Genomic DNA, 14,889 nt, shown 5'->3' with positions numbered 1-14,889 from the left:
CTTACTGGAATCTAAACAGTGTCTTCACTTAACTGCTTTCTAAACCGTGTACCTAAATGTGCTTTGGTTCCATGACATTAAGCTTGCAGCATCTTTCCTCCATTGCAAAATGCAAGGCAATCTGCTTTCTCTGATCCCAGTATCCTTCTACACCTGCCCTCTTCCTACAGAACAATATTAACTCTGCCATTTTTATATTTTTGTTAAGTATTTTCCCCCTTAGTGATGTTACTACCACTACCTGAGAAACCATGAGGGTCACATTTGTTTTCCAACCAGACTTGTAATTCTCCAGTTTTTTTAAGATGCTAATTCCTGTGCAGAGTAAGATGATTTGTTACACATCCTGGTATGTGCTTCTTATATGCACCAGTACGATGGTATCATCGTGTTCATACAGTGCCTTCGGAGACACATTCACTCTCTCTAAAATGCTTAATAGGAAGAATGAGAAAGCTACTACTACAATCTGTTAAGAAGAAAGAATGTGAGTAAATATATTTGGTCCCGAACCTGCATACACTTACTCATGTTTAACGTTAGTAATGTGAGTAATCCCATTAATTTCAATGGGACTGCTTGCAGTAGAAAGTTAATCACCTGTATAAGTGTTTGCAGAATTGGGACCTTAGACTGTAATACCACTATTTATTTCATAGACCTCATTTTAGAGGGGTGTCCACTCCACAAAAACACTCCCACTCCCCACCCAGGTTCTCTTTGGGGAAGCAAAAAGCCAAGTACAAGTTTCCTCCTCTCCAATTCCTCCTGCCATTCTATAGTTATGTTTTATTTGCTTACTTTTAAAAGTTGTTTATAAATGCAATGGTGCTCTTTTCCTTCAGTGATCCAACTCTCCCTGAAAGCTATTTTACTGAGGGCCAAAATAGATCCACACAAACATAATAGAAAAAGATCCTTCTATGACTGTGCTCCCCGAGTAGCCTTGCACTTTAACCACCTGCCCAGACATTAATGGATTAAAAATGCAACAACGTGAGATAGACAGTGAGGGTGTTATCATTTCAGATACTTGCCCTTGCTCCAATCCAAGGAGCATAAACAAAGACAAGCAGTGCAATCACAGTTCTCATTCCCATTTCCAGCAGCTGTACAAGCGAAGTAATGACAGAGGTTAGCCCTAACCTCATTAGTTTGTTTGTAATTGGCAACATTGAAGCCCTGTATCCTATGGATTTCTGGCTGCTGAAATAATAGGAATGTTGTCAATGACAATGTAGGTCCCGTCAAAGGCACATCCAGCTATAATTCTGCTCCTGCTGGGACAGCAGTTAAAGAACGCTCCATCCTCTGGGAATAATCAGATATAGTTTCATACACTGAGGGAATGCAGGATCTCCCAGAACCATGGTGGGAACAGACTCTCCATTTTTGTCTTTGGGGTGGGAGCTGTATGGCACCCTACCCTCATTTGAACAAACCCAAGTTCTTAAAAACGTGTGCATGGGGTGGGGGTGGGGGAGGTCTCATAATACTCATTAGGAAGATGGCTGCCTAGTGCCAGACCTTCTCACTCCCCACATACCAATTTGTTTCTAATAATTACTTTCCTAGCTAATTGGCAATAAGTTTCTGTCATAAAAATTTAATTAATCCCCTGGATAAACTTCAAACTGTTGAATATGGATTCCAATGAAAAAATGAGGCAACAAGAGACCTAAGATTGAATCACAGAGCATCTAAAGAGAGAGACTGCCAGGCTACAGAAGAATCTAGCCCAGGATATTGTGGCACTAAAAGAATTCCTCACAAACCGACTGGATTCAATCTCAAAAGATATTTGTGGCCTCTCTAAAGATGTATGTAATGTAAAATCCCAAATGGCTCACTTGGAAAACAAGCTATAAAAGACTGCCATTGAAACCAGTGAAATTAAAGAAACTGCCTCCTTAAAGCTTAGACTGGACAAACTGGAACAAAAACAGGATGACTCAGAAAACAAATCTCAAAGAAACAACCTTTGTCTCTTGGGTATTACGGAGGGTCTAGAGGGGAAGGATATTATCTGCCTTCTTCAGAAGCTGCTCCCCTACATCATCTTCCAGCTCCTAGCAGCTAACCAGTTAGATGAAACTCTTCTGTTGAGCTCCTTTGGAACTGAACAATAATGAACTGTATAGCATTGCAATGCATAGAGCAGGGGTAGTCAACAGGCGGACCAAGGCCAAATCCAGACTGGCAAATGCTTTTGAACGGACCGTGAAATCTTTTTATTTACTTATTATTATCATTATTATTATTACTGCGGTGTGAAAAATGTTTCTCTGGAGTTTGGACCTTGAGTATACTTGACCAAGAAATTTGGACTTTGGCAAAAAATAATTGACTATCCCTGGAATAGAGTAACATTTTAACACTAAGCTGGGGTTTATTGAACCATCTACTGACTGAAGTATTATCTGCACTCATCATCACAATCTGCACTGTTAGACAGGATCTCTTCACTAACTCTGCCTTTGATGGATTGTGCTATGGTGATCACAATTCTCTTGCAACAGTCAACATTCCTGACATATAAAGTAGACAATAACCTAAACCATGAATAACACTAGCTATTTCATTTTGTGCAAGGCATTTGGCATACTATGACTATTGTTTTTTATATTTTGTACATTTCATATTTAGATTTTGTACTAATTTATATTTGATTTACCAAATTGTAAATGTACATGTGATAAGTCTATATATACATATATATATATAAAATGTGTGTACGTATGAATACATAAACACTTCTGTAGGAATGTATTATACATATTCTAGAATACCCAATCATATTTACAGGGTAATATTTGACTTGAAAATACATTTGTATTTAGAGATGTTTAGATTATTATTAGATAATACAGGAAGGACAAGAGCAGATGGAACCGAAGCCACAAGGGGTCTGAATGTGCCCACACTGGCTTCTTTTAAGTCTGTACATTTTTTTTTTTTTTTTGGTCTTCTGTTACAAATATACTTTGGAAGACACACGATATTTAATTATAGATCTTTTTATATACCTGACCCGAGGCTCAACAGAAGGCATAAATTCATTCAAAACTAACCAGTATCTAATATCCTAGAGATATGGTTTTACACAATCAACAATTAAATATGTATCTTTAGAAGAACATTATATATCTTAATATATCTTTTAAAAGTTTTCCATGAATTTTCTTAGAATGTACTCCTGGAATGGGAAAGGACTTAATCAAGCTTCCAAAACATTTAAAATCCTGAGATACCTCTGATCAAAAATGTGCAAACTAGCTTTATTGCAGGAAACTCATCAACAAGAAATAGATACCAACAGAATCAAGAAGAGGTGGAGAGGTGTTGAGTATCATTCATTATTGAATTCTAAGAGCAGAGGCACTTCTATCTTAATTCATAAATGTGTAACTTTTCAATGTATACAGACTTGGTCTGATCCTGAAGGAAGATATGTTCTTCTTAAAGGATGTTTCAACTCAAAAAAGTTAATTCTAGGAAGCATGTGCAATCCAAGTGGAAGTAATTCTGATTTTTTCAAAGACTATTGCAGACATTCTTCCCAATAAAAAAGACATTCCTGTAATACTGTGAGGGAATTTGAATACTACTAGACAGACATCCAGACAAATCAAATAACATGAGACTCAGCTCTTGAAAGCACAATAGGCCAACCTTCATTATTAATGAATGAACTTGATCTAAAGGAAATATGGAGATAGAAACCTCAAGGGGCATGACTACACATATTTCTCTACAGTAAATACATCCTACTCCAGGACTGACCTTTTTCTTGCATCTTCAGAACTGATTCCAGCATGCCTAGAAGCAGCTTTTGGTAATATATTAATTTCTGATCAGACCCCAATCCTATTTACCATAGACACTGGTTACACAACATTAAAATCTTCTTGGTGGAAGCTGAACACTCTGCTACTAAAAGATACAAAGTTTTCAGTCATACTTTTGGGAAGATCTGAAAAAAGAACTTAGCCTTACTATAATAAGAGAAACCTGGGAGGATATCTGGCTTAATGAGACAGATACTTCCAGTTCTTTATCCTTGTGATTCTTCTAGAACAAGATAACAAGTACTACTGGACTCCAGAATGTTTGTTTAAGGCCAGACTGGCAACACACAGTGAATGTTGGAGATTCAAACAGCCATGGGACAACTTTTCATACATCCTCCGTATCTCAACAAATGCATGTGTTCTGGAACACCATATTCAGTGCTCTCTCAATAACTTTAAGTGTTGCTATCTTTCCTTCTCCAAGCCTGTCTATTGTAGGGGTGCTGGTTTGTATTACCAGTTAACATTAAGAAATGGATTGCAATAACTATTTTAGTGTCCAAAATACTTATTTAGAGAAAATGGAAATTGGCAAATCCTCCCTCATACACAGATTGGCTTAGTGAGCGAGCTCTCTACTACTGCATTAATGAAAAAAAAATGACTTTCTAATAGAAACACATTGGAAAAAATATGAGGATGTCTGGTCACATATGAAAAAACTGCATACTTTTGCAGGTTAGTATATATTAGACCTTGATATTCCTATGTTCTCATTTATTTATGTATTTAGTCACTTTAATAACTGATGCCCTGCATGACCTCTATGGGTTCTGGTTTAGTTTGTTTTTCTTTTGTTTTTTTTTTCCATGTTTTACAAATTATGAACATTTAATTTTATTATTTATATGGTATTTCCATCTTGTGATTGTATATGTTTTATTTCATTATGTGTTTGTATTTTATATAAAAAATAAGATTGACGTTAAAAAATGTGTACATTATGGGATTTGCTTGGCACGACTATGTGAAAATGCTGTATGTCAACACAGCACACTAGTCTGGATCCTGACTCAAAAGTACATGCTGGATCCTGTAAATATTAAAGAAAAGAAAGCACAGGTAGAGGGAAACAAAACCAGTGAAATCTATTTTTTTCATCATGCTAAAATAAAATCAGATCTTGATGACAATATGCAACTGTGGAATATAGTGCTCTGATATTATTGACATGGATTATGATTTTATTCTGATTTCTTTTAACTAGAACAGACATCCTAGGAAAGGCAAATTACTAACTATTTGTATGAGTCCTAATAATATCTAATAATATATTCTAAGGGACCTTATTTGATTTAAAACTCTTATAGTGAGGTGAATGAAGCTTGTTAAGAGTGTACAGTAGGTTGGGGGGGAGCAGATGAAAATAAACATTTCAGGAAAGCACCTGACCACTTCCGCTGTTCGCCAGAACACACATCCAGTCCCTTAAACCTGAATTATCCTTCCTCCTCCTGTTATCTAAGCTTCTTTACTTTCTTCCTTTAAATCTTTTCTAAAACTCATTTTTATCAGTTTCCCTTCTACATCTAACCTCCCACACCTCTTGATTATATAAAGTATGAGACAAATCTTCTTTTCATTATATTATGTAAAAATTATTTTTAAAAAATTCTGGAACTTACAGAAAGCATATGCCTAACCCACACAATCAGAAATGCTTATTTTTCATGCTACTTCCATAATCTCCTCTTCTCTCCTCTCCTTTCTGTATGCTATCTATGGCTTGATCCTGCAAGCTGAGCACCCACAGTTCCCACTAGATTCAATGGAAGTTGTACATGCGCAGCACCTCTCAGGATACGGTCCTTACAGCAACAGTCTAAAGCACCACATAGACTGTAAATGCTTCATATAGGAATTGTTTGGCTCATAAAACTTGCAAGGTGTTCAGATGCAGATAGACATGGCAAAGCTTTTAAATTCCTTGAACCACAAAATAATTGACAGAACTTACAGGATCAAAAGGTGTTTCCTACAGAGCTTGCAATGTATGAGGTACAAGGAGTCCATAGTAGCAAATATGGCACTTACAGCCTGTGGACCTTGTAAGCTGTATAGCAGTCCAAAAAGTCACCTGAAAAGCTGACCACAAAGTTAGCCAGATGGGTTGCACCTACAAATCTTAACTCCCTAAGGTAAAGAAAAAAGACTATTTAAAGACAAAAAATATGTTAAGGTGAAGTGGGGTTGAGTGGACATATCAGTACCTAGAGAATTCCTACAATAATTTTATAGTTAGTAAAGAAAACAAACAGTAAAGAGCAAGGAATTCAGAGTTAAGGTTAAACTTACAAGAACCTAGGTATTTGAAAAGATGGAATTATGAATTTAATCTCTAAATTACCTGAACTCTACCTTCTACAGTTGATCTAACTGATAGGAGCCGAGGAAACAACTAAGTTTGATCTCTCTCCTTTACTATTTTTTATTTTGAACACTGGTGAATACTTCTATTTGTAGGATCTCGTAATTCCAGGATCTGTTTGTCCAATTCACATCCAATTTAGCAGAAAAAAAAATCTACTTTTTTCCTCAAAACCAACATACCAATTCAGGGTGGGCATGGAGAGTTCATACTTTGTTGTGGCTTTTAGAGTAGAGGTCAAAATCAGGCTTATAGTGGAAACTGAGCTACAATTTTAACTATGAATTGGCTAGGACTACTATGACTACTTCAAACACTAGATTTACTAAAATCCTAATCTCTACACATTTTTAATATTTATTTTTTCCTTCTTTGCATGACAGCTCCACAATCCTTCTCGTCTTCCAGGCTTACAAACTCAGTGTAAAATTCAACCCTCTCCCTCACATGCACCCAGTACCTTTGGACAAAGTATTTTTGAAATATAAGTGTCTGGAGAAAAAATAGTCATGTATGGGGTTATTTTAAAATGTAGTGTGTAAAAATGGCTTAGATTAGAAAATAAAGATTTGATTTATTTATTTGTTCTCAAAGAGATCTTGTGCACAGAACCTTTCAAAAGGTTGGGCAGTTAATTTTGAATTTATTTCCTACCCTTTGCTCCTTGAAGAGGTCTCTGCAAAATTATTTTAATTTGTTTTTAAAATCACTTCTACAGTATAATAGGTTTACCTAATTTATAAGCAAAATAAGTTACTTGCATCAGATTTTACAATCCAAGCCCCTGATCCTACAAACTTGAAGAATTAGATAAGTTCATGGAGGAGAGGTTCATCATTGGCTACTAGCCAAGATGGTTAGGGATGCAACCCCATGCTTTGGGTGTCCTTATACCTCAGACTGCAAGAAACTGGGACTGGATGACAGATCATCTGATAAAGTGCCTTGTTCTGTTCACGCTCTCTGAAACATCTGGCACTGGCCACTGTCGGAAGATAGGATACTAGGCTAGACTGACCATTGGTCTGACCCAGTATGGCCATTCTTACATTCTTATATGAATATAAGTATGAAGTCAACAAGAAGTCAAAAAGTCTTCTAGTGATTTTTGCCACTTTATAGAGAAAAAAAGAAAGGAGAGAAATTAAACTTAGTTTATTGGACTTATTGGATTTATTCAGTTAATTTGTGACTCTTTGAAAAATGAAAATTTTTTTCCCTAAACTCTCATATTTCAAAAATGTCTTGCCCAATAAAAAAATGGTTACCTACCTGTAACTGTTGTTCTTCAAGTTGTGATGCAGATGGGTATTCCATGTGGGTATGCGTGCACCACGCATGGGAGCCAGACAACTTTTCCTGGCAGTACCTATAGGGGCAGTGCATATACCCTGCAGTCGTAATTGCTCTCCCAGCTGCATAGGGGCAGTGCCGCCCCAACCCCCTCAGTTCCTTCACACCAAATCTCCGATGCAGAGGGAATGGAGGGCAGGTCATGGAATACAGGTCTGCAACACATCTCGAAGAACAACAGTTACAGGTAGATAACCGTTTTTAATTCTTCAAGTAGTTGCATATTCCAAGTGGGTGACTTGCAAGCAGTACTCGCAGGAGGTGGGGCTTGGAGTCTATTTAAAGAACTGCAGGATTGCCTTCCTGAAGTTTGCATCTGATCTGGATGCAGCTGTAACAGCATAGTTATTTGCAAAGAAGTGTATATAGAGGACTAAGTGGCCACCCTGCAGATGCCCAATATAGGAACTTCCTTTAGAAATGCCACTGACATCACCTGAGCTCTCGTGGAATGAGCTGGTACTCCTTGAGTAGGCATAGCCTGGGTTACTTCATATGCTGTCATGATACAGGAAGTTATCCACAGACATAGTCTGTGAAGAGACTGCTTGACCCTTTATTCAGTCTGCATGTAAAACAAACAGACAAGGTGAGGGACAGAGAGGTTTACTTCTATCCATATAAAATGTTAGACATTGCCTGACATGTAATGTTGAAGACATTGCTCCTCTGGGGTTGGAAGAGGCTTAGGGAAGAACACGATTGACGTATTACTTGATTCAAGTGAAACTGCGAAATCACCTTTGATAAAAACAAAGGGTGCAGCCAAAGGGTTACTTTGCCTTTGGAAAACTGCATGTAAGAAGGCTCTGCCATCAAAGCCTGCAACTCACACAACTCTTTGCAGATGTTATCACCACAAGGAAGGCAGTTTTCTGACACAATGGAGAAAAAAACTGCCAGAGGCTTGAATGGAGGTCCTATACGAGCCGCTAAACAGTATTAAAAACCCACAAAGGAACCGGCTCTTTAACCAGTGGGTGGAGTTGAGGGACTCCTTTCAAGAACCTCACTGCCATGGAGTTTGAAAACACTGACTTCCCACAGATAGGTGGATGAAATGCCAAAATCTCTGCCAGGTGGATTTGCAGTGAAATAAGTGCAAGACCACAAGACTGAAGGTGTAATAGGTACTCCAAGATGTCCTGGATACAAGCCAGCATTGGCTGAACTCCCCTGGTTAATGACCATACTGAGAGCAGCTTCTAGTTGTCCGAATAGACCACCGTGGTTGAAGGCTTCCAACTATTAAGCAAGAGCCACTGAACATCGTTCCTTTTCCTCATCTAATCATGCAGCACCCATGAAGAGATGCAGGGAACTGAGTGTTGGATGCAAAACTTGACCGCAATGCTGAGTTGGGAGGTCAGGATGAAGAGGAAGGAATATGGAAGGCTGAAACGATAATGTGAGGTCGAAGAATCAACGTTGTCTTCGCCACGCTGGCGCAATAAGAATGAGCTTGACATGGTCCAATTTCAGCATGAAAATGACCTGTCGGATGTCTGGAATTAGAGGAAAGGCACATTGGAGTGCCGATTCCCAGCTCAGGTGAAAAGCATTGGTCAAGGAGTCTAGACTGAGATGACCTCAAGAACAGAACAGATGGCATTTCTTGTTTTCTCTTATGCCAAACAAGTTGATCGTCAGGATACCCTAAGCATCAAAGACAGACTGCAGGATACTGGGCTTTAGAGATAGCTCTTGAATAAATGAGAAATTCCTGCTGAGGTTATTCATCAATTGATTCTGGAACCCAAGTGATCAGCCAAGGGGGATGTTTTGCTGGATGAAAAAATGCCAGAGACTGATTGCCTCCTGACAAAGCATTTTGGAATGTGCTCCCCTCACCTGTTCACATAATACATCATGGTGGTATTGCCAGAGAGTATGAGAAATGCTGCACCCTTGATCCTAACAGGTCTGGCAGGCATCATAGATGGCATGAAGCTCCAGAACACTGTCATACAGAGAAGCTTCTCACTCTGAACACAGGCCTTCAACTTTCAATGAGTCCAAATGCGCTCCCCAACCTATTCAGGAGGCATCGGTGACTATGGTCCTGGTTAGTGGTGGCTGCGTGAGAGGAACACCCCGGCACACTTTGTCAAGAATTGTCCACCACTGTAAGAAACCCAGGATTGGTGGGAGGAGTCCGATCATCGTGCTCAAGGGACAGCGATTTGGACAATAGACCAACTTCAGCTACATCTAAAGAGGACACAGGTGCAGCCTCGCATATTGGACTACCTGGATAAATGTGGCCATATGGCGTAGCAACCTCAGGCATACTCAGGCTGCGGTTAAGAGTTGAGACTGCAGCTTAAGACATAGGTGATGGATCACCTGGAATTGCTCAGTCGGTAGAAACGCTCCTGACCTTGTAGAATCTATCTGGGCCCCAATTAACTTGATTCTTCGAGTTGGAAGCAATACTGCTTTCCTGCTGTTCAGGATCAGACCTAGATGTTTGAGTAGGCGTAGCGTGAAGTGAACATAAGAAAGGACTTCCTTGCTGGACTTGCCCCTCTATAACCAATCATTCAGATATGGGAAGGTATGAATTCCCTTCTTCCTGAGATACGCGGTTACCACAATCATACACTTGATGAAAAGCAGGGAAACAGAAAAGAGGCCAAAAGGCAGCATGGTGTATTGATAGGGTGGCTATCCATGACGAATCTAAGAAACTTCCTGTGGCTCCGGAGGATTGCTATGTGGAAATAAGTGTCCTGCAGGTTCAGGGCTGAAAACCAGCCATTGTGATTCAAGGCCAGGAGGATAGTTTAATAGAGTGACCATATGGAATCTCACATATCTGATGTATTTGTTGAGATCATGGAAGTTGAGGATAGGTCCCATTGCTTCCTTGGACTTGGGGACCAGGAAATACTGGGAGTAGAATCTCTGCCCTCAGTGTTGCAGGGGGACCGCCTCTGTGCCCCCCAAAACCAATAAATAATGAACCTGCTCAAAGAGCAGCAACTCATGAGAGGGGGTCCCTGAAAAGGGATTGGGTAGGGATGTGGAGAAGAGGGATGGAGAGGAACTGTATGGCAACCTGACCTGAAGGTGTTTAGGACCTGGTTGTCCACTGTAACTGAGTCCCGAACACTATAAAAAGCAGGCCAGCCTGTCTCTGAATCGAGGGTGGGATGTGGGGTGGGGGGAACGGGACAAAGAGGGAGAGGGTACCACTGGGTCACTGTGCTTGACACGAGTCAAAACGGCACTTGTTATATGCTGCAGAGGGGGAGGGGGCGGCTGGTTAAACCAACAACCAGAAGGCCTTCTCCTTGGGATCTATGACTCTTTCCGGAGTAGACCAGCTGCAGCAACATTACAAGCAGTATTGCTGCTCCTGATTCCCAGGAGGCCACAGGACATTCAGGTAAGGCACCGTGCCAAGAGCCTTCTCCCGACTGCAGGACAGATGCCCAATCTCAATACCAATAGTGATCTGAGGGTGATCTCTGGCACCTATCTGACGAGGATGGGGAGGATGACCTCGACCTGGATCTTGAGGAATCCCAGAGGTGTTGTGGTAACAATGTGGAAGCCAGCCCTGAAGGGGAAAACCACCAATCAAAATTATCTAAAGCCCAATAAGGAGGAAACATCGGTGCCAAAGGTGAATGGGGAAACAGCACCAGATGCACCAAATGAGAGACACTTCGTGCAGTACCAGGAGAGGTGCTGGTAACATCATCATTGATGGGATTTGCCACCAAGACAATGATGTTGCCAAAGGATGCATCAGAATTGAGGGAGCTTTTGGTCCAGGGCCTGACTTCAGCTCTATAGTCTGCTACTGAGGCAGTGTGAGCCGCAATTTTGAGGGACCCAGCAGCTCTTTGACACGGCGAGAAGGTACCAAGGGCAGAACAGAGGACAAGCTGGTAGATGCCATAGCACCAGATAACTCCTGAACCAGCAGAGAGTCTGGAATCAAGAGGCAAAGCAGGTCTGATGTCACCTGGTATGCTGTTGGCATGGAGATGGTCAGTAATGTTGCCAGTGCTGTTGATAGTGGACTCAACAGATGCCCCGTGACCAGAACCGGAGTCGACAGGACAGGCCCTCACTGTTCTCAGCATGGTACCGGGTAGCAGTTGGACAATTGCTCCATCCCACCTTCCAGAGTGAGTACAGCGCTGGTCAGCACTCCTCCTAGAATTGGAGCAGGAGTTACCCTGAGACCTGAAACGGTCCCAACTCATTTTATGGGACCTCTTCCTTGCTGCACCAGAGGAGGGTAAACAACCTTTTCCTCTTGGGAAAAACACCTGAGCCCGAGCGTGGGGTGGCATCGCTTGTCACATCCAAAGGCAGCCGCTGATCAGAAGGCCTTGGTGCCAAAGGGGGACTGCTTCAGAAGGTGCTGCCTCAACCACAAGTCTCTCGCCACCTGAGTCCGCTTTGTGAACGACTTGCAGATGGAGCACCTCTCTCTGTGTTCATCACCAAGAAACAACAAGCAACCTATGTGTGGGAGGGTCACTGTTCGGGATGGCCCCCCTACACAATGGAGAATGCTTAAACTCTCGTTAGGACATCAAACGGCATTAGCCAACTAATCTACTAACACTTAAACTAAACCTATACAAGAAAAGTTCTCAGAAAACTGAAAGCAAAAGTGTGAGGTGAAGTCAACACACAGAGCTCCGACTCTAGCCGTGGGCAGTGACAAGAAACAGAGGGCGTCAGGGCAGCACCACCTTTATATGACATGAGGAGGGGCTACGGCCACAGAACATCAGTGCCGCCCCAATGGATACTGCTAGGCTAAGTTCTCTGGTTCCAGTATGCAAGGCACACACACCAGCATAGAATACATGGCTGCATCTACTCGAACAAGAAAGAAACTTTCCGCAAAACATTCCTCTGTGCCAAAAGACCATGCAAGGACAATTACTGGAAGCTACTACTTTGAGAATGTTGGAGAAGTTGAGGTGGGAAAAAAATATCAAACTTATAGTGAAAATATGTTTATTATCTCAGTTATAGCATTGCTCCTGTGATTACTTAATTTATAAGAAGAACCCTTATAGCCAGGTCCACACTGTAAATAAGCAAGTGTTCTCAATGAATTTTATTTAGTAAAATAAAGTTTGATTGACATAATAAAATAACAGCATATTCTTGTTCTTACCATACAGGCTGTACTCCAGATATCTGCAGGTGTACTGTAACCTGCTCCTATTAAAACCTCTATGGATCTATACTGTCTTGTCTGGATGTCTTCAGTGAAGTGTTTATGCTAAAATGGAAAGAATGGCATTAATGGAAAAAAACCTAACAATAAAAAGGTTTGTTCTCAATAATGAAGGCTAAAAACTTAAAATAAGATTTTTATACTTACTACCCAGCAAGCATTTCCCAGATCAGCAATTTTAACTCTAATTTTATCTGCATTTCTTGGATCCAGGGGATTCACCAATAAATCCGCAGCACGGGTTTTTGCTAGTACAAACAAGAAGTAGAAGTAGAACAATTAGTACCCATGGCATGTTTTTTATTGTCTATAAACAACATTGGTTTGACACTTCATCCAGTTTCTTAAAAACTTGGAGGCATCAAAATCATTAGCTGACAGTTATGAGAATTTAAAGTGACACTCAGGTTTCCTTACCTGTGTTTCTAACAACTGCAAATTAGATTATTAAAATGTCTTACAGCCTCATAATTTTAGAAGTTGAAAATTCACCCATTCCCATCCTGTATCACCAGTGAAACATTTGACTTATGATTTTAACCTTTCCCTAATATTTCACTCAGGATTGAAGATATCTAATATGTAACAGATATTTTATTAAGATACTGCTAACTTAAGCATCCATTCACAAGTGCAACTCTCCACAATAATAATTTTGCTATTTGCAGATTAAAGAAAATAAATAGTTTGCATTGGATGATGTAAAATTTACAAGAAAGATTCTCATACAGATTGTAAATTGCTAAGTTCTATGTGCTAAGAACAAAATTATTAACTCTGTGGTCTATCAGTAGCTCAGATGTACTAGTATGTGGGGACTGGAGTTTGGAATTCATGTTTGGTGTTGTATTCTGGACCAACAAGAACTGAGATTCCCATGAAAGAATTGTGCTTAGCCTTGGAAGGAACTGAGGAAAAAGTGCCTCTCATCTCTGCAGTCAATCATTTGTTCAAATCATTAGCACTAGCAGGTGCCAGCAGCCTCTCCTGAGAAGACAGTCAGCACCCAGACCTTTGAGGCTGAGAAGGTAAAGATAATTACAGGGATCTTCTTTGAGAGGGAAAAATGACAATCATAACTTGTAACTGTTATGGAAAAAATCATCAATCAAAATGTGTATATTGTTTTCATCTATTGCAAACAAATTACAACCCTGCAAGGGTCAGGAAGCGTCCTCTCCTCTCCCCCCTATGTATTCTGTAAGGGTGGTGGGGTTTTTTTTGTTTTTTTTTAATCTCTTTCCTCCGAACCATCAGAGATGGCCACACCTGGAGATGGGATACTGGACAGCGAGGGCCAGAGCTCCGAGCATTCTCTCTCTCAGGTACTTAGCTGGCTGGTTCTTGCTTAGAATCATAGAATATCAGGGCTGGAAGGGGCCTCAGGAGGTCATATAGTCCAACCCCCTGCTCAAAGCAGAACCAATCCCCAACTAAATCAAGCTTACATGCTCAGGGTCTAACTGATCTCCATATATGGGGTCGTGCCACCACTTCCCACAGCTCCCATTGTCCAGGATCGGCAAACTGGGCCACTGGGAGCTGCAAGCGGCCGTACCTTCTGATGCTCTGTTTCGTAAACAAAGCATCTTGCGGCCCGCCGGAGCTTACCCTGAACAAGCCGCGAACCAAGTTTGGGAACCACTGGACTAGATGGTCTAGTGGTTCCTTCTGGCCTTAAACTCTATGATGCTATATAAATTAGTTAAAATTATTACACATTTTAAATTTCAAAGGACAGCTTTATAATAGAAGATTTAATATGGTTGTGTTTTTAAACAGATTGATAAGAATTTTTTTTTTAGTCCATTGAATTGGACTATGAAATAATCATAGAATCACAGAAATGTAGGGCTGCAAGAAATGTAGGACATGTCATCTAGTCCAGTCCCCTGCACTGAGGCAGGACTAAGTACTACAGAAGGATGGCCGAGGATCATCCAACCCTGATTGTTATGCCATGCCGCTCATACATGTGGGCACTAATGATACACCAACATATGACCCTGAGCAGATCAGAAGTGTCTACAATGTTCTGAGAGTGAGGGTGAAGGAACTGGGGGCACAGGTGGTGTTCTCATTGATCCTTCCAGTCAAGGGCA

The 14,889-nt window shown here is 40.6% G+C and overlaps 1 protein-coding gene across 2 annotated transcripts in view; it reads right to left on the bottom strand.

Annotated features, from left to right (window-relative positions):
* The window catches only part of SRPK2 (SRSF protein kinase 2), a 307,162-nt gene that overhangs the window by 28,894 nt on the left and 263,379 nt on the right, over positions 1-14,889 (bottom strand). For both annotated transcript variants that reach the window (XM_077835698.1, XM_077835707.1), the window contains 2 exons: positions 12,935-13,035; positions 12,725-12,832 (listed from right to left, as the gene is read on the bottom strand). In XM_077835698.1, coding sequence (XP_077691824.1) covers positions 12,725-12,832; positions 12,935-13,035 — 209 coding nt within the window. The remainder of the gene's footprint in view (positions 1-12,724; positions 12,833-12,934; positions 13,036-14,889) is intronic.

This window comes from Eretmochelys imbricata, chromosome 1, assembly GCF_965152235.1.
Source record: "Eretmochelys imbricata isolate rEreImb1 chromosome 1, rEreImb1.hap1, whole genome shotgun sequence".
Classification (NCBI taxonomy): Eukaryota; Metazoa; Chordata; order Testudines; family Cheloniidae; genus Eretmochelys; species Eretmochelys imbricata.
This window is presented reverse-complemented; position numbering and strand designations above follow the sequence as displayed.